Source organism: Plectropomus leopardus, chromosome 1, assembly GCF_008729295.1.
Source record: "Plectropomus leopardus isolate mb chromosome 1, YSFRI_Pleo_2.0, whole genome shotgun sequence".
In the NCBI taxonomy this organism is placed as follows: domain Eukaryota; kingdom Metazoa; phylum Chordata; class Actinopteri; order Perciformes; family Serranidae; genus Plectropomus; species Plectropomus leopardus.
In genome coordinates, this window is record NC_056463.1 from 27,554,186 (window position 1) to 27,573,778 (window position 19,593).

At 37.5% G+C, this 19,593-nt stretch overlaps 2 protein-coding genes across 2 annotated transcripts; one reads left to right on the forward strand and one right to left on the reverse strand.

The window, feature by feature from the left end:
* The first annotated feature begins 2,862 nt into the window (after positions 1 to 2,862).
* On the forward strand, positions 2,863 to 8,906 carry wdr93 (WD repeat domain 93). Its single transcript, XM_042487876.1, is given in 16 exon segments — positions 2,863 to 2,873; positions 3,062 to 3,173; positions 3,446 to 3,647; positions 3,902 to 3,966; positions 4,660 to 4,738; positions 4,832 to 4,917; positions 5,102 to 5,186; positions 5,436 to 5,592; positions 5,861 to 5,931; positions 6,696 to 6,782; positions 6,919 to 7,050; positions 7,468 to 7,678; positions 7,786 to 7,846; positions 7,974 to 8,130; positions 8,236 to 8,422; positions 8,601 to 8,906. Coding segments are annotated over 16 exon segments (1,803 nt in total). The 3' UTR covers positions 8,701 to 8,906.
* A 3,332-nt stretch (positions 8,907 to 12,238) lies between these two features.
* Positions 12,239 to 19,043, reverse strand: LOC121942778 (putative gonadotropin-releasing hormone II receptor). Its single transcript, XM_042486032.1, has 4 exons — positions 18,945 to 19,043; positions 15,143 to 15,746; positions 13,411 to 13,615; positions 12,239 to 12,765 (listed from the first exon to the last, which is right to left on the reverse strand). Exons 2-4 carry the CDS (start codon positions 15,689 to 15,691, stop codon positions 12,239 to 12,241), a joined length of 1,281 nt encoding a protein of 426 aa, XP_042341966.1. The 5' UTR covers positions 15,692 to 15,746; positions 18,945 to 19,043.
* Positions 19,044 to 19,593: the final 550 nt, after the last annotated feature.

The following is a 19,593-nucleotide window of genomic DNA, read 5'->3' on the forward strand; positions in this document are numbered from 1 at the left end:
ACCGCCTGGGTCCAGAGGCTGTTTTCCTCCACCAGCCATGACATTATTTGCCGTATCATTTTAGCTTTAATTCATGATGTAATTTAGCATCTGTTTGTCTTACCTTTTGGAAAAGTGTTGCAGATCATTTGGACCAGAATTCAGTATAACTGCCAACTTTAATTATGAACTATTAATTCCTTTTTAACACTTATGTCCAGATGAGTTACAAACTAAATCTTATATGGGTGAGAAATCTGGATTCTTTATCGATACTTATTCTTTATTGGAACTGCAAACATGACAAGTTATGAGAAGGTTGATAATGGTTGGCATGTAGAACAGCATTTTAATCAAATGGAAACACACAAAGTCATGTTGATGCTGAAACATTTAGTCAGTGTGTTTTTATTCAAACAACGAAGTGGGAACATCTGAACATGAGAATGTAAATGTCAACAACTCCAATCATAAACATGTCACCTTTTGTAAACCGCTCTCTGTTTTCAGTGTCTGAGGTGTTGAACACAGAATCACGTGGTCCTTTCACACCTTCCAGTCCCTTTCATTTAGCGTAGATAAAACACAACATACACAGATAATGGCAAAGTGTTTTAACATGTAATTCTTCCTAGTCAAAATGAACATTTTACATATCCATTCTGCCGTCACTTTTTTTCCATACAGGTTATTGTACTTTTAATTTCAGATATAGTAGATACACAGAATGACCAGTCCAGATATCTGCAATAGAATTCTTAATAGGAAAATCTCTTATTTCAGATATCTACTGTTCCTTTATTAAACTCCAGTTGTGGATATCCATAATTGCATATTTACTGGTCAAAATGTATTGAGGCTTTCCCAATTAGTGGTTATCTGGAACAGTTTTTAATTTTGGATATCTGATATTAAAATTATGACTGGGAATGCAATTGAAAATATCCACAGATGTATCATGGATTTCTGTTAAAATTACATTATGGATACCTGGAATTCTATTTCGAATATCTGGACTGTTTTTTCTGGATATCTAAAATGATGTTGTGGACATCTGAACTCGAAAGCCTAATACACATGCCTGGCAAAAGTGAAGTCATTTTTCAGACTCGGAAGAATGTGATTAAAGATATCTGCAATACATATCCACTCTATATATGTCATGATAAACTAGCCACTTCTAATTTTTAGGATTTAAGGAGATCTTGAATTGACTTTTTACTAGCAGAAGGTTTTAGATATGTTGAAATGCAGTTTCCAGCAGTACATGTTATTTTGTAAATAAATAAGAATAAGAATTTATTTTGACTAGAAGAAATTCTTATATGGATATATAAAATACAATTGGGGATAGTCAACGAACCCTTGTTATGTTATAATTGCATCCTATCTGGTCCTAAGCAGACGTCCGTTTGTGGATATCTGCCTTTGCATCCTATCCGCAGGCTGTAGATGTCTAAGTAATAATAGCAGTTGTGGATACCCATAATGGCTTTTTTACTTGTCAGACTGTATTTTGGATGTTCAAAATTACATAGGCCAATGGACATTATAGCCTACAAGTCTGGAAAATGTTTAAAAGCCTAAATATAGCTTCAAAGTGTTTCAGCGTACTTGGATAGCAATTTGAATCTTAACAGGAGCTCTAAGACATCACATCATCATGTTCTCTGTAGCATCCACGTTGTTCCATGTTTTTCCCAGCCCACCCCATTTATAATTGTTATTATTATTATTATTATATTATTATTATTATTATTATTATTATTATTATTATTATTATTATTATTATTATTATTATTATCATCATCATCATCATCATCATATTTTTTCAGCGCTGTTTCCAGGTCATTTTCTTGTTGTTCTTGTTTTTTAAAACTTTTGCTTATTTTTATTTGGGGGGTTTTTTTTTGTGTGTATTTTGCATGTGTGTTGGGTTTTTGTTTTTTTGTTTTTTTTTACTAATTTTCAGGAAATTTGCCAGTAATTTGTTGGGAGGACATGTCTTCTTTCGTTGCTCATTACATTCTTAACGTTTTTTTGAAAGAAATCAAGCTTATTTGCTCGGGTTTCAAAGGTTTAGATGCACATGAATACACCGGAGTCAGAGGAAAGACCTCTCAGCTAAGGAAACGAGACATCCGAGCAGCGCGTGAAAGCAGCACGTGTTTATTGGGTACTCCCTCCACGGATATGGCAACAGTTGTCATGACGACCATGATACACTTTGCGCCCTCCTCGGCTGCTCTGTGTGTTGAGGTAAGAGTATTGTTGTGAAATAAAATGACATGTCGCGGTGATATATGTTAGGTCAGCATCAGCTCCTCCGCACTGTGGACACTGGAGCTCATTAGCAGCAGCTGCGCAGTGTTAGCGGAAACTGTGCTGAGCTAACACGCCTCACCATGCCTCAAAGTCAGACACGTTTTTGTAAAGCACTGAAATGGATTTATACCTTGCATCTGAGTTTATCGTTACTTTGTGTGCTAGCTATGTTTTACAGTGAAGTTGTAGGCCTAATGCTGCTGTGTATCTGAGTAACGTGAACTTTTAGTCGAGTAGATGGGCCTATAGTCTGCTTACCGGCAAAGTCAACCCCGGAGCACCCCAAAGTTTTATCTTATACATGCATAGCATGGGTCCCCAACATTAGGAAAGTGCCGGATGCTAACTTGCATATGTTGGGCATTTTGCATAATTTACCTTGTTTATATAAGTGTGCATAATCACATATACTGACATTATTTCAGCCACTGCTTGGCCAATTTGGACCTCTTCTTCTTCTTCTAATGATTAATATAATAAAAATTAATATTTCACCATGTGGAACTGATCCTCCACTTAGGTTAAAGAGCACAGTACTTTGGTACCACTGCATATAGTATGTCTTCCTGGTTAGACTTGTTACATGCAGGAACGTGTGCACGATTTTTAAACAACATGACAAAAAAGACAATATTAATGGTAATTCATTTAGATTAACTGTCCATCATCTCTTGCTCAATTACTGTAAATGCAACGGTTTACAAACAACAAAATACTTTATGCAAAATCAATTTTATTACTATTATTTTATTCCTAGGATTTCCAAGTACACCTGAGAACGAACCCCAAACTCAGATATGGAAGCAGCTTGCAAAACAGAGACATCCAAAAAGAAAGCACCTACCTTGGAACCATCCAGTGCAGCACAGGTAGGCCCACAGCTGTGGAATGTAAAGTTATTGGGTTATTTCTGGAGATTAATTAAACATCACATTCTTGACAACCCATCTGGCAAAACCCTTGATAAACTATTATTTTAACCCCTAGATGAATAGAAGATGTGTCCAAGGGCTCAGGCACACAGAGCCCTTGCTTTTTATATAATTAGTGAAGATAAAGAGGTTATTAAATAAAAAAAAAGATGATTGTTGTCTAAAAGTAATGTGGGTATTTATTTTTTCTGGTATGATTTATCTGTAAGCTTCCTCTGAGCACCAACTGTCTGGCATGCTCAGACGACGGCAGTTACCTCAGCCTGGGTCACTCGCAGGGCTTGTCTGTGTGGTGCGCATCTTCTCTGATCTGTGCTGCTGAGTGGCTGCACGACACACTGGAAATTACATCTATTCAAATGACCAGAATGGGTGAGACGGCCTATCTGCTCGGCACTGTTGATGATATGGGTGAGTAGCATGCCTCTCTCATCCTCATAAAACATGGAAACAATCAGATTTTTACAATTGGAATCATTTAGATTGACATTTAGTTGTACAGTTGAAATGCTGAAGTCATAAAATCATTTCTGCGCTGAAGTGAGACAGTAACAACTGTGAGTTAGAGAAACAAAAAGTTATAACTGGAAACCCAAAGAGGTTTTCAAAAAGTGTCAAAAATGTGTCGTCATACTGACATGAGCAGCTTTCATCTTCCACTACAGGTGTTGCCCGAGTCTTTGCATATCACTGTGACAGCATTCACCTCCTCACTGTTATTAACATCATGGTGCGTATAGTCAGTCTCATTTCTTCAGATATATCTTGTCATAATTGCTTCTTCACCACCAATATTTTTTGTATTTTTAAAGAAAAAATATGCATTCATTGAATTTTTTACAAAACATATAAAAACATACACTTCCCATTGAACATAAAGGCACACAAAATGGCATTCCTAAAAAACACAAATACGCTTTCAATAAATGGAAATAAGGCACATGCTGCTGTACTCATGACAAACAAAGCATATAACAAAGCTGCTCAAAAAGTGAAAAATAAAAAAATAACAGTAGTTCACTGCAAGGTCTTTGCAAAATCTTTCTCCTCCACAAATGTCATAACTGAGTCCAAATCTTATCCACCACATTGCAACAATCCATCAAAGAGACTTTTCTTGCTCGATCTGTTAATGGATTTCCATAACACATCAATTTTATGTTTTAGCTTCAAGTAAAACATGTTTATTATTTGTTTTGTTAAGTCTACAGTTTACTGAGAAGCATAAAAAACTTTTTATTTGTTGTTGATAAGGGTAGTTAATGAAATACGTGAAAAATCAAGCTGTTCTTTTTTGATGATTGTTTTTCAAAATGTCATGTATATTTATGACATAATTTCATTTTTTTAAAAAAGTTAATATAAATCCTTCTAAGAAAATATGTTTTAAAATAAAAGATTCAAAAATGTCATCCACTACCAGGAAAATGTCAACAAAAGGAGCATTTGCTTGACATTTGAATTGTGTGAGGGTGGAGATTATGGAGCCGTGTCACTCAGATGTGAGTCACTTCCTGTTTGCACTGTTTTTATTATAGGATTATAAAAACTGTAAATCCAAATATTGATTCAAGAGATTTTCACGTCTCTGGCAGGTAATGGTGCAGCTTGGCTTGAGGTTTATAACTTCCCCACAGAAGCATGGCTGAAAGAGTTAGAGGCGGCGCAATCACAAAATCAGGTATAGTTCTGAAATTTGATTGCTATACTGGTTTGTCCATGATTGTCTCTTTACTGGTTTTATATATAATGTGTAAAATGTTAACTACTTTAATTCTGCTGTTGTCATTGAATTACAACTACAGTAACTTTATTTTTATTTTATTTATTTTTTAAATGTGTATTCATTCATTTATTATCCTCAGGATCCAGATTCATCTGGAGATGTGGACCTGAAATGGTCTCCAGTTGCAGTGGTAATTAAAGTAAAGGCACCTAAAATTTCAGCAGGTATAGTATAATTTTATTTATCGCTAGAATGTATTTTGTATTCTGTTATCTGTTGTATAACTTTAATATTCATTAGATATTTATCGTTTGTAGTATGTGTAAGTGATGGTGTAGATGTATGTGTCCGTGTGTATTTCAATACACAGTTATTCATGTTTTTGTGCTTTTATGAATAGACGTAAAAGAATAAGTACGAGCACACATTTCAATTAAGAATCAATACAGCAGCACGTTTCTGCTGCTTTGCAGGGGCTGCATTGGATGGTCCCCCTGATGTGTTGCAGATGACAGACTTTTTTACACAATGTTTGGCTCTGGACGTAGAAACCAGCAGCAGTCAACAATGGGAGGAGCAGTCTTCTGATACAGACGCAGAAAAAACGAAGGAAACGAATGAAAGCCTGAGGTACGATAAAGTTTACACAAATATAAGCAGCTGAACTGTTATTGATTGCTCTGTTGCACAGCTAACACATGAAATACATACATGATGTTTGCATGAAATATTTTTCAGCCTTATAATTATTTTTTTTCTGTTTTGGTCGTGCTGAATCCCTGATTGCATCCGCAATTCTGAAACCAAAATTGTGCCATTGATAACACGACTAACCAACTCTAGATGCAGAAGCTCAGCGTTTTCCTGCTCAATATCAGTTACATGAAATGTTTTTCAGATGTTGTACCCAGCACTTCCTTCTGCCTTGTGGACAGTTTCCTGGTGGCAGTAAAGCAAAGTCTCAGCCAGGTTTGTAATGAAGAGGGGGTGGGGATGTTGAATATCTGATCTTTTGTGATTTGCCAGTGTTTCAAAGAATTTTCAACTAAAAAAGATATTTGTCAGTCTCCAGAATAATGGGTCATAATTGTTGTTGTTGTGTTTTAATGAATAGTCCTCATTAAAAGCAAATTGATGGGCAAAATGGTCCTTATAGATTTCATCCCTCATATTAATCCCACCCCTTTATTGAGGCATGTTTAAGTCTGTAGCGGCAAGCCACACTCCTATTAATCATTTTAAACCTGAAGCAACATCGGTTTTCTTGTCCTGCGTTCAGACACCTTTCACAAGCATTTTCAGCTTTGAAACCTGAGCACACTGGTTTGATTTCTTTTGAAACATGATTAAAAAAGCACTGAGCAATTTGGCAAGAGATGTTGCAAGAAATTAGGAAAAGGTGACAAAGAAAGTGCCATAAAATTTATTTGGAAAAAAAAGAGTTAGATACAGATGGAGAAAATATTAGAAATTAACAATAATTTAAAATAGGGAATGTTTCCAGAAAATATTATTAATTATTATTTTTATTTATTATATTATAATTATTATTATTATTATTTCCTGTATATTATGTGTGGGATTTTTTTGTTTTGTTTTGTTGCCTTTTTTCCTTTTTTTAATAATTTTTTTTTACATTATTTCTTTTCTTTTTTTTCTGCTAAATTTCAGGTAATCAAGTCAATCTGCTCAGACTTGCTAATGTCTTCTTTAATCTAACCTTTTCTCAGCAGGGTTGCCTGTTGCTATCTGTGTGTGGTGGAGTGGCAGCCATAATCTTCTTCAATATTTGCTGCAAAAAGCACCAAAGAACAAACCAGGTAAGATACTCATTTTTCACATCTTTAAAATGTGTTGCCTGTTGTTAAAAGCTCTCGTCGACTGTGCTTCTTTCTTCGTACGAGAGTGGGTAATAGGCATATGTTTCTGGTTTTGACCCTTCTGTTTTTGAAGCAGATGTGGAGCCCACGCCAGATGTGTTGTGGCCAAATGCAAAGGAAATCCTCTGCTCTGCTGTCAGTAGATGCACCCGTTTCGTAGCTCTTGGCCTTGACGGTGCTTTGGTGTGTGTGTGGGACAGGCAAACCGGTGAGCAAATCTCATGGTGAGGTATCTCACCCTAAATCCTACTCCGTGTCATTTAGCTACAGCAGTGCAGTTTATCAGATTTCTCTTAATTCATAGATGCCATCTATGGGGGGGCATTAGATTTTATGACCATGTTCTTGCCTAAAGTGTATCCACTTCAATGACTCAGTGAATTCGATTGAATTATTCGTCTCAGTTAGCTGTGAGATATATTTAGAATTTCTCTGAAAGGAACTTCACTGAAAAGCGATAATGAGGTCGGTTCACTTTTTGGAAAAAAACAAAGTGACAATTTATGTGTTTTTGTTCTTGTGTGTGTGTGTGCGTGTGTGTGTGTGTGTGTGTGTGTGTGGTTTTGTTGTAATATAAACAAGGCTACGGTCCGGTTGATTCTCATTTGTCTCTTCTGTCCCTCAGGGTCTCCTTTGTCTGTTATCTGCATGTCAGCAGCAACACACAGTGCCTTCTTCAGGATGTTATTTGTGAATTCCTGGCCACAGTCTGCTGATGACTTCCAGACTTTTACCCCAGCAAACATCCATCTTTTGGTGTTGTGTAAAAGTGGAGCAATTCATACAGTCACAGCGGGACGAGGGACACAGTCCTGCACTGTGCAGCTCACCGAAAGGTTACCTGAGTTTTACATTTCTCTATATTCAACGTAGGTATTTAACTCTTTACTGTCGAAAGCATTATTATTATTGCTTATTGTTATTATTTTCTTTATCTCTATAGGCCTAAAGATAACGGGGAACTACCAACTGTCACTGCACCAATACCATTTCTGCAGAGTTTGGTAGAAACACTGAAGTTGCTACGAAAAAGCTGAAAGCTGTTAGAACAAAAGGAATATCTTAAAACATATGGTATAATAAATTTAAACTCTTTGGGTCCTGCTGTCATGTTTTTCTTGTCTTCACTAGTTGCTCATGGTGCAGAGAAATGGGAAAATGTTCCTTCAAGATGTCATCAACAAAACCATTGTTTGCTTCTTGATTCCTCCCACAACTCATGTGATCGCCACTCCCTGCAATCCTGTCTATGCTCTGAACATCAAACAGCAGACAATGTTCATTAAAGGTAAACAAAAGCCACATTTTTGTTTCGTTTTGCATTGCACCATAGCAGAAGAAAAGACTTAATGAAGGAATCGCTGGTGAAGTACTAAAGGCTTTCATTACACAGGTGACCAGGACCCGAGCTGCAGTGGGTCTCCTGAAGAAGGAACCCACAGTAAGCTTTTCATGTTCTATTTTGGAGAGCATGACATCATCAAGCCGAATATCATTTTCCTTCAAGATTCACCACGGCAACAAAACACACCGAGCCGTGTCATTCTCGAAGACACCTGCAATCTCTACCTCCAGCACAGGTGACTCTCTTTGTGCCATCATGTAGGTATAATCTGCATGTGGTATGCACTTATTTTTGAAAGTGTATTCCTAAAAATGAATCCGATGATATGAAGACTACTGAGGACAAAGTAATAATAATTCGTAGTTAATCATTAAAGTCGTATCTTGTTTGTTTTTTTCTGTTTTCGTGTGAAGAGCACTCTCAGTCGATGAAAGGAACAAAATCATAATGCAGACATGGAAGCAGCTTCAGGAAAGTGCAGAGCAGAGACACAGCAGAGCTGCAGCCAGCTGAGAACAGCAACAGATCTTTATTGCACAGAGGTACTTTTGTATTAATGTGCATTTTAAATTTATTGTGCATTTTATATTTATTTTATGGTGGTTCGAAGCGTCTACTAAACCCTTTTAAACATTGACTGCACTATTCTCCTCGACACACAGTGCCTATTTATACAGTTTTTTTCTGTGTGAAACTTCTGTAATTAGTGCAGTATAGTATTCCAGCTCTATTTCTGTACATTTTTAAAGCAAATGTGTAAGTGGAAAAAATATATTTAAATGCTTCTAAATCATCCTAAAACATTGCATTGAAGCCAGTTTTCAAGGCAGCATTTTCTGTTTATTAACATTTTTGATGAATTAGAATTTCAGGCAGGCATACAGTATTTATATAAAAAAAAAAAACCACAGATGGAATAGCTTTTAATCTAGTAAGTAATTTTTATCTTGCTGTTATGTAAATTCTGTAATATAGTATTTTGTGCAAGGATTTAAATTACAAGAGCATATTGTAGCAAATGATGCAATTCAGGAAAATTAATAAAACCACAGCTAATGTAGACAAAGCTCAGAGGAATCAGTAAATGCCATGGTGCCAAGGTTATAGGATTGTGTTCATTCCTTATGATGAATCTTCATATGTATGAGTAAGAATATGCTGTAAGTATTTCTTTTTAATTATTGTTAGTTGAGACAGTTTGGTGCAACAGATTTAAGGCTGATCCCGAATTTGTCTTAGTGTACAAAATGGAATGACTGTTTTTTGTGTTGATGTGGGCAAAATGTTTATATCTGTGGATCTGGAACGCCGTCTGTGAATTTCAGAAGGATGAGTGTGTTCATGCTGATTATGACTGGGCTGTATTTAGTCATGGCACGTTGGCATTTTGTTGCCGTTGGGGTCCATGGATGTTTCATCTGTCATGGTTTTAATGTCAGAAGACAAAACATTCAGATCAGAGTGCAGAGATTTTGTTAAATTGAGTTAATTGATTAAATTGTAGAATCTGTCATTCAGTGGTTCATTTAGGGCTTTGACTGTGTTTGCTGTGGAAGTTTATGTTAAGTTTTGTTTGGGTATAATAGGCAGCAACAAAAGAAAGCGGATGTTGTGTGTAGCTAAGCAGTCTCATGCCACTAATGACAGTTTTTGATGTAATGGAAAGAAAAACAAAAGTAGCATAATGTAAGGTGGAAATAGTGACTCAATTTCAGCTTTAAAGGCATTTCTTTGTAATAAACCAAAGACAGAAACCCTGCTTTACAGGCTCATGCACACATAAGAAAGAGTGGTTTGCAGTGTAGGAGCATGAGTTTTAGTTTTATGTGTGCCAGTCTGACACATTCACCTTCAACGGCGGCATTAATTAGCAACTCAATAACAAGTATCAAGGTAATGGCAGAAAGGATGAAAACACGTGAGACGTGCTCACCCATTCAGAAAATCTCAATCTATCAGAGAGCTTCTTTATCTACAACCAATCAGTATGTGTGGCTGTTTAATTGTTACTAATCGGCTCTCTGTATTAGTTTAGATAGGAAATAATGGAAATTCTTGTGGCAGAATGTACTCATGGTGTTCATTTGAACCGATGGAGAGCTTTCTGGATCATTTGTATGGCATCGCTGAATCATTTGTACTCAAACTGCACCAGTCAAAGGAAACGGTACTGATACAGATTTTAATATGTGCTTGAAAGCCTAATTTGAATTTCTAAAAGCTTCCTGAATGTTGATGCGAAACGGCCAAACATCATCGAGACCACAATGAAAGCACAGGTTCAGAGCTCTGTTCAAAGAGCCTGGCCTGTGTTGTCGTCAACATCAGATTTTCTACCCGTTAAAAAAAAAGATCAGATAATGCCGCAATAGCCTATTAAATTAAACAAAGCACTTTCAACGTGGCAGAGACTTTAATCCTTGTCACTGCTTGCTGTTGGTTTGATGTTCTCTTGTAAGTTTATTATTATATTATTTCACTATAACATAAAAAACAAACTTGCTGTCAGCACTCCCAGCTTCAAAGCCACTTAAAGAAGACATCATATTAAATATAAAATTAGCCTTTTTATACGTGTTTTTTCTCTCTGACATAAACACTCATTAGTAAAAGCTAAGGTACAAACAAAACATATAAATGACAGTGACACTGATTCCTTTGTCAGAAAATTGTTTTTCTTCTTATGCTAAATAATAATTATCATAATAAATCCTAAAATAGCTAAATGATAAATGATTGTAAAAGGTGTGTGGAATATGCCTTTTTGCCTTCTTGAAGGGTGTTATACATGAGCATAATCTACAGTATACATCTTACATGTTGGTGTGATACATATAAGCTGAACTCAGTGAAAATGTATTCTCGGAGGTTATATTTAAAATACGGACCATTTTCCTGATTGCATGTCAAACTGTATTTATATTTTTAGAAATGAAATTATTTAATGCACTCATTCAGGAAGAGGAAATGCATGAAGAAATGCAAGCAGAAAGTTAATGAAAGCTGGGTGATATGTAGGTATCAATTTAAAGAATGTTATCTATATTTTCAAAATTATTACAGCTTGTAGCTAAATTAGAAAGTGATAAATCCTCCACATAAGGCCTGAAATGCACCTCTGTGCCCAGATTAAATTCTTTTTCTAGATACATAATTTCTATTTTTAAACATGGAAGTAGCATAAATTGCTGCAATGTCCAGTAATTCAGATTTCCCCACCAGATGTAATAAATGTTGGTCAGCAAATCACGTTAGATCATTAATTAAAAAAACTGCATTTTAATGCACTACTTGTAAAATTATGTCAATCTTCCACTTGCATTTGCATTTGAGGTTAGGAGAGTCATAGCACCTCAACATATACGTGTCTCATTTCTTGTTGTGAACAACAGAGGAAAATTGCAAAAATGCATGCTTTTCTCCATAGAGCTAAGGATTATTTTAAAGCCATCTCTGCCACATAACAAGTTGTCACAATTAAAGCGTAGAAATGGCCTTTCCATTTGGGCTCAATGACTCATCACTGATTAGCAGCAGCATTCCCCTCAGGGATCCTGCAACTACACATCACCACAGACAGAGATATGTGTTTGCATAAGACATCTGCACAGAAATTGCGTGGTATTGCGGTGTTACAGCTATTTGCATGCTCAAAATTTCGGCTATATTTGAGAATTATTCCTCTCAGTCTCAACACAGTTCATTGTAATTTCACCTCTGAAAATTGGCAATGTTTCAATGGACTCACAATAGACTAAATTCCAGTGAATACATTTAATTCAAGATGACCACAAGTTACAGTGTACAGAGCACTAAACATTCCTTTATAACAGAAGATTGTTACAATTGTGTTTTGAAATCTGTGCATTTAATGAATACGCTTCCCCTCCTCAAGGGTTTTTTTGTGTTTTATACAGAAGCTTTTCATGATTCATGATGTCAAAATGACATACATTTCAAGTAATTCTGCACCTAACACAAGACACTGACTTAATTGGAATAAATAAAGCAGTCTCAGACATGATGAGGGAGCTTCCACTCTGTACTGTCCTCATATGATGCTCTGAGGGCTGGATGGGTTTGAATCTCTCTCTGCATTGTTGTCTGCTATTAAAAAGCTGCTTCTTCTTGATGCTGACTCTGCTGTGCTGTGGTTATCACAGCACAGCATGAATCTCTCCTGACTGACAGTGCTCACATCTTTTTTTAGTGGAAAAGTGTTGGCAGCACAACTGAAAGATCCAGTTAATACCGTGTTGTTGTCGTGATCGGACATTGCGGTGGCATTGCAGTTAAACCTCCGTAGCCCCTTTCGAAAGTGAATGGTAAACAGGCCGTAGATGACTGGGTCCAGGCAGGCGTTGACGAGCCCAAAGATGAACAGGATGTGGGTCAGTGATTGGGAGACCTTCCCCTCCAGGTCATCAGGGAAGAACCAGTACCACAGGCCCAGCAGGTAGTATGGCGTCCAGCAGATTATGAAAGACGAGACGATCACGATGCTCATTTTCAGCGTTCTCATCCGGGCTTTGGGGATGTTATTCTTCGAACACCGCAACTGCACTTCGTTGGAGGACACTGAGAGCAGAACACATGACGGACACAAAACATGGCACACGTTACAGGGCGCAACACTAACTCTTAAAAGTAGCAACCAGGCATCAGCTTTTGTTTGCCAAAACTGAAAATATGGTCTCCATTTATAGTCACCTTATTTTGAGTAAACACGAAACTGTGCATATATTCGTCTGCTTAAAATTGAAAATGTGATATAAAAGAATATTTGAAAGCTTTACAACGGTAACCAAGCAAAATTCGATGTAGTTTATGCTTTATCTGACACTGGAACACATCTGTACACACCTATGCACGTGCAGTGCTGGTCATGGTTTACGGCAATATATACTGCCAATGCAACAAATAATGATCTATTAATTTTGGGGTACACATTTTGCTGTTTTATTTCCCTAGTTTTTTACACCAAAGCTCAAAATGGCCTTGAGGCCATTTTTGTTGAGTCATGCATTGTAAAGCCTTTAGTCGTATTGCCTGCAAGTATTGCCTTCTCATTCAGATTTAGATTTCAGGTGTAGGCATGGTGCAATAACTGCTTTGTAGTGCATCTTAAAACGTCAAAGCCCAACATCAAACACAGCAGCAATTCTGTTTTATAAAAGCTAATCACTTTAGTGAACTGATCCACAGAGCTTCATTTGTACTCACAGTTGTCCGTTTTCAGTCGTTTGGAAATCTCACAGAAGATTCTGGTGTAACAGGTGATCATGATGACCAGAGGCAGCAGGAACAGGCAGGAAAAAGTGAACATGTTGTAGGCTGTTTCATGCCAGTGAGTGACAAAACTTCCACGTGTGGTGCACTGAGTGAAGTCCTTGGGGTAGATGATGGTGACATTGTGAAACAGGAACATCTGAGGAGGGAAAAGAGCAATAATCAGACAGGCCTAGAGATAATATCCATGTGTTTGGTGATCGTATTATTATTCAGTGATAACTTTCCATGCTCTGGTTGACCTGTCTCAGGATATGAAATGCATTAAGCCGTCTAGTGAAAAACATTTTTTTCCCTCCACCTTATAGAGCTTTTCAGACATGCAGATATTTTTTGTTTCATTTGCCCAAGTTTGTTAATAGAGCTCTCTGAGATTGGGTAGGATAGTTCAGGTGTAGACCTGTTTTGTGGCTGATCTAGACAAAACACGGACAAAAATATATCTCAATCAATAACTAATCAGTCAACGTCAGTTTTAAGAATCCAGCCTATTGGGAAAGGAGCAAAATGGCTCAGATACAAAAGACTTCTTCCATGTTCACTGTAAAGATTGAGACACTTTTTGGATAACAATGGAGGCATCAGGCTGATTTTCTGACATATCAGTGAATGCTAGTGTTAGCTGTCTGAACTTTTGATATGATGTTGATAACTAGCACAGGAGTCCAAAGTGTGTCTGCTCCTCATGGATGGTTAGGACAGTCACTTGGGTGCGGCTGGGGCATTACTGCTTCAAATTCCGTATCTCAGTAATTTATGAAAATATAATAATGGTAAGTGTTTTCTTTTTCATAACAAAATGTGTGAACATGTTACATTTTAAATATTAATATATATACAATTTCATTTGAATTATATATTTAGTTCAATTTTATTTATTTAAATTTAAAAAGAAAAAAAATGCGAGAATGCGTTTTAAACCTCCCTGAGTGGGTCGCACACATAACATGCTATCCAGTGTCACACCCATCCTGCCAGCTTACCCTTTCCCTCAGACACCGTTTCGGCTTTGTTAATACCTCCCTTGCTGGCTCAAAGGCGGGACAACTCTGCCACCCCATACAATGTTCGTATCTTTCAGAAAGAATGGTGAGACGGTGATATGGTGACGCAAACTTTTCCCAACTGACCTGTTCTCCCCCTGTTAGCAGGAGAAATGAACAGTTGGATTTGGTCTCCTCGTGGGAATTGATGGAAATTAACAGATTCTTTAAGGTTATGTGGGCCTGTACGCTCACAGGACATCCCGTTGTGGAGCCTGAGGACGCATCTTGATGGGTGTCACATTTCTTTGTGTAAATTTACCTTTAATATTGTTTCACATTGGTCCTCGCCTGCACAGCCTCCCTCATGGTGATGATTACAGTTTCATGTAAACAAAACATTTTGGCAAGAAACTCTTCTTGCTGATGGGATTGCCGTTTATTTCAGACTTATGTTGAGAGGGGAACGTGCAGTGGCACATTTATATTTTTTAATACTTTTACAGATTACAGATTTACAGATTGTAAATCAGTGGAGACAAAATATTCATGTCAACAACTTAAACCAAAGAAATAATTACTACATCAGAGTACAACAGGTGGCCATGTCCCTCTGTGCATGTGAACGCAGACACTTTTTAGACGGCTCATGTATGAATGAAAACCGGTCCTGACCTCCTTACCTGAGGGACTGACAGCACTATGCTCATGCCCCACGCCACAGTCAGCATAACTCTGTTCCTCTTTCTGGCTTTACTGATAGCCAGAGGGTTGAGGATGGCTGACTGCCTATCCAGACTAATCACCATGGTGACAAAGGCGCAGGAGTACATCGCCTGCAGCTTCAGAAACATCAGTAGCCTGCAGGCAAAGTCCCCAGCAAGCCACTGGACTGTGATGTTCCACACGGCATCCACAGGCATCACGATGAAGGTCACCAGCAGATCAGCCACCGTCAGGTTGATTATAAGCACCCTGACGTGGGATTTCCGTTTCCCATCGCTGTGCGCCGCCCACAGTACTGCCAGGTTGCAAAAGGCCGATATGCCACAGAGAATACAGGTGATAATCACTCTGACTTTGGCTGCTGTGGTGAACGTGGGCAGCTCCAGGTCTTCATCCCCTGCAGTCCGGTTGGAAGAGGGCGAGGAGCAGTTGCAGCTGGAGTTAAGTTGGTGGTCTGTTGTCAGGTCATACATGGTCGCTGCAGAGTCACACAGAGTGGTGTTCATTTTCTGAGGATCGCAGAGGAAGCAACATTCTGCTCATCCAACATGAAGATCAGTGCTGGAAACAAGAGTAAAGCAAAAAGAGGCAGTCAGCAAGGTTCAAGATGGATGAGTCAGAGGCCATTAAGTTGACGAACGTCATCCAAACAAATCTGTGTAACAAAAGAAACAAACAACTCATGAATGAACTACGACCGCCACCAACGCCAACAGTCCAGTCTTAGTCTCATCTGTAAGGTCAGCCACTTTATATGTCTAATATTTATTTCCAAAAATATTAGAAATATGTCAAAATATGGTTTTGTCTAACTTAAACCTCATCATCGCAGCTGTGCATATATTATCTATTTCTAATTGATAAATATTTTGCATACTTGACATAAATTTGTGAAATACAAAAAAACATGTTTCTGTCATGTACATATATATAAATATGAAATGAATAAACTGAAATAACTACATGAAATGAATGTGGCAGCTTTTTATTGCAAACATTTGTTACGAATGTCTGTATGTATGTTCATAAGGGAGATATTTTTACTTGAGTGTTTTTTTTTTTTTAAATTAAAAACCTAAGTACACTAACTAATATGATTTAGCAACTTACTATTTGCACACATGGTTTTAAAATCGTACTGGTTCTCCCATGAAACCACTGAAGAAAATCAGTGTAAGTTTGCCTATCAGAGGCACAGTTTGCAGGGTCATGCCTTCACTATCCTACGGGAGAAAAAAGTTGCATACCCAAGGCCAGATTTTTTTCCCAGAATGGCAAAGGCATATTAGGATTTGCCCTGCTCTCCCTCTGATATTCGCTGCTTTCGTTGGGTTGAATTGTTTTGGTTTAAGCATGAGGAGTGAGATTGGTTAGGGTAAGGGTAGGTATCAGGGTGAGCCAAAGCAGAGCAGCACAGGTCATGCCTTTGTCATTGTAGCAAAAGAAAAAAATCCCAGGTGCTCCAAAATGACTGCTTCCTGTATGAAGTTTGAGTAACTTCATGTGTAGGCTACGCAGAAGATTAGTCATCGTACTTCTGTTGTTGACTAGGTTTTGTCACAATTGCACTGTAGATCTACTGGATTGTAAGATGTATTGTATGTATTCCACCAAGGCCAAATGGCTTACCTCGCAATGTAAAAGCCCTGGGAGATAACTTTTTGGTTAAAAACATTCAATTCTGAATTTAATGTTAATTGCACAATGCACTGGCTATCGAACAATAATTTAAATTTAAAAAATGTAAAATTTGTTTGCTCTAAGCCTAACGTTCACTATGAAATTCTGCCTGCCTGTGGGTACGATCTCCCGGGAAAAATGAAGGATGGATTTAAGGCACTAAGGGAGGACTTCAACCAGTGTGCAACAAAAGCAAGAAGATAACTGTGCTGTTTGTTTTACCAGATCCAGTGCTTGCCATCTTCAGCAAAGGAGTAATTTGGAAGTGAAAGAGAGATTTTGCAGTTGTCATTGCTGTCCACAGTGGTGGTTGAAATGGCAGAGGGAGGAACAAGTAAAGTAATAACAGAAATTCTCTCTCCAATGTTGTGTATGTTGATGACGTTGTTTAGTGTCGCGTATGTGTATAGTTGCTAAGCTCTGAAGAAAATGAAAAGTGATCTTGCTAGTCTTAGCAACAGTTGCATCAACAGTAATACCACTTGGAGGCGCTAGGTGGGTATACAATTCAAATGTTGAAAACATCTTTTTTTCCACTCTAACTAAAATAAAAAATAATTTGTGTATGTGCCTTGTGAGTCAGATTTGCTCATTGGCTGATACTTCGCCCTTCAACCCAAGAGTTATGAAATTCTGGTCCCTAGTTTTTCAATAATCCTGCTGACAAACAAACCAAACAGAAAAAAATTGAATGAATAATTCATGCCTCAAATACATCTCATCAGGAGGAAGTAATATGCATACATGGAGAGTATCATTCACAGTGGAAATCGGTTAGATGGAAAGATGATGCTCACAAACTGTGAGGGACATGGCAAGTATGAATATAGTACATTTAGCTAATCGTACATGGTATGTGCTTCTCGACAAGTCCATGTTTTTCTAAAGTGCATGTTGTCATGCTAATATGCAACTGCAATTTACAAATGGCTTCCTTAGTAATCATAACAACATGGGAACAGGGAAGATGTAAATACATTTTAATGGATTCATTAAAAGTTTTAATAAAGATTATTATAATGACAACAGTATCAGCCACAGTTTGGAAACTAAAACGAAGTAGTCACACTTTAATTAATCTTTGTTGTGCAGTGAGCCCTGACAAAAAATGTTTCCCAGTATATTGCAACAAGAAAAACAGTCTTTATGTGTTTGACTTGACTTAAAGTCAAATGAACTCTTGTTTAGTGTCTCCATGCATTTAATAAGTGCCTGGAAATCTCTTTGTTATCTGTGACAGTGGTGCCCACACCTGCACAGCACAACAGCTGCATCACTGACTGATGCAGACTGACGCTGTGAATACAAATATCACACCATGGACTGTTGGTTGTTAGTATTTCAGAGTGATTCTTAATAAAATGTACTTTTTGAATCCATTAATTTGTTACAAAAAAAAAAAGTGATGTCCCACCTATGTTTACAGTAATGTGACTAACATGTTTTTTTTATTTTCTCCTCATAATAAATTTCATAACAGATGAGCTTTCATCATAGACATGGTGGTAGAATAGATGACACATAATGTCAAATAATCATAATGTAATCATGTAAATGTATTAAATGTGATATGCAAAGTACTGGTCTGTTAAGCAAAATTACGCACACGCGCTGTATGCACGCGCTTCTCGTTGATCCAGTCTCTCTTTCTCTCTGTCTGTCTGTCTGTCTGAAGATTAATATAAGTAATCGATGAAACCAAATATTTTCTGATAGTTAATAAACAATCCCAAAATATTTCTTAACTCGTTCTGATATTCAAATGTCACGAATATGTGGGTGATGGAACCAAACATGAATTATTTAAGTCAGATCATACTATATATCCCCCCAATTTAAAACTGATACTGGCATTTATCCGCACACAGAGGACTTAAGTCACTAATTTGAGAAAAAAAGTAAAGAAATGTTACTTAAGGCGTGAGGATGCGCACAGATTTTTGTTATTCCCACATTTGACTTAGTACACGTGTTGCTCTTAACCACATTATAAACAAAACTATAATTCATCCACTGTATCGAGTTCCATCTCTGTAACCTCAAACTACAGAGAGATTATTATGCGAAAAGTAAACTTACGTTCATGAGCAGCGGGGAGGACTGTTGGTATAGCCTTTTGCGTAAATCTGGGACCTCAGATATTTTAAAATGACCGCAGGACGGAAGCTTCTTCGGTGTTAGTGTCCGTTTGTTTTTAGTAAGGCTGCTGTAAGTTTCCCAGCTGACACAACAACACCTAATACAGCTGCAGCTCCTCTGATGTCCAATGCGTAAACCGCTCCACCTTTATCCACATATACCAATCAGAGTCGTGCAACAAACTCCCCAGGGTGGGGCCCCTCATCTCAACATTCACTGGCATAACCTATAGTAAAAAATGTCGGTCAGTCTTACGAAAACAAAATTGAAAAATATCAGTGTGTATATGTTGTGTGAAATCCTGCAGTAAAAGCTGCTGCACCATTATGTAAGACGTGATTCATGAGATAAGACACAAGCAGCTGAGACTTTGCTGCATGAAAAACAAAATATTCTCTATGACTATGAGAAACATATCTGCAAATAGCAAAAAGATTCAAGTCTGCATCTGAAGATTAAAGAGATTGTGGTGGACCTACTCATAAAGACCTTAAAGCTAAGCAAATCATCATCACAAATTAGTCACAAACGACGCATATGAGGTCTTATCATCCCTCTGACCTCTTGCTTTATGGGGTCATCTTCCTGC

Excerpts from the sequence above, each read along its gene's own strand:
- LOC121942778 (XM_042486032.1), bottom strand. The coding sequence starts at position 15,691 with ATGAACACCACTCTGTGTGACTCTGCAGCGACCATGTATGACCTGACA. Across the intron at positions 13,616-15,142 it reads TAGTGCTGTCAGTCCCTCAG|ATGTTCCTGTTTCACAATGT; the intron begins GTAAGGAGGTCA and ends TTCCCTCCTCAG. Across the intron at positions 12,766-13,410 it reads ACGACTGAAAACGGACAACT|TGTCCTCCAACGAAGTGCAG; the intron begins GTGAGTACAAAT and ends TTCTGCTCTCAG.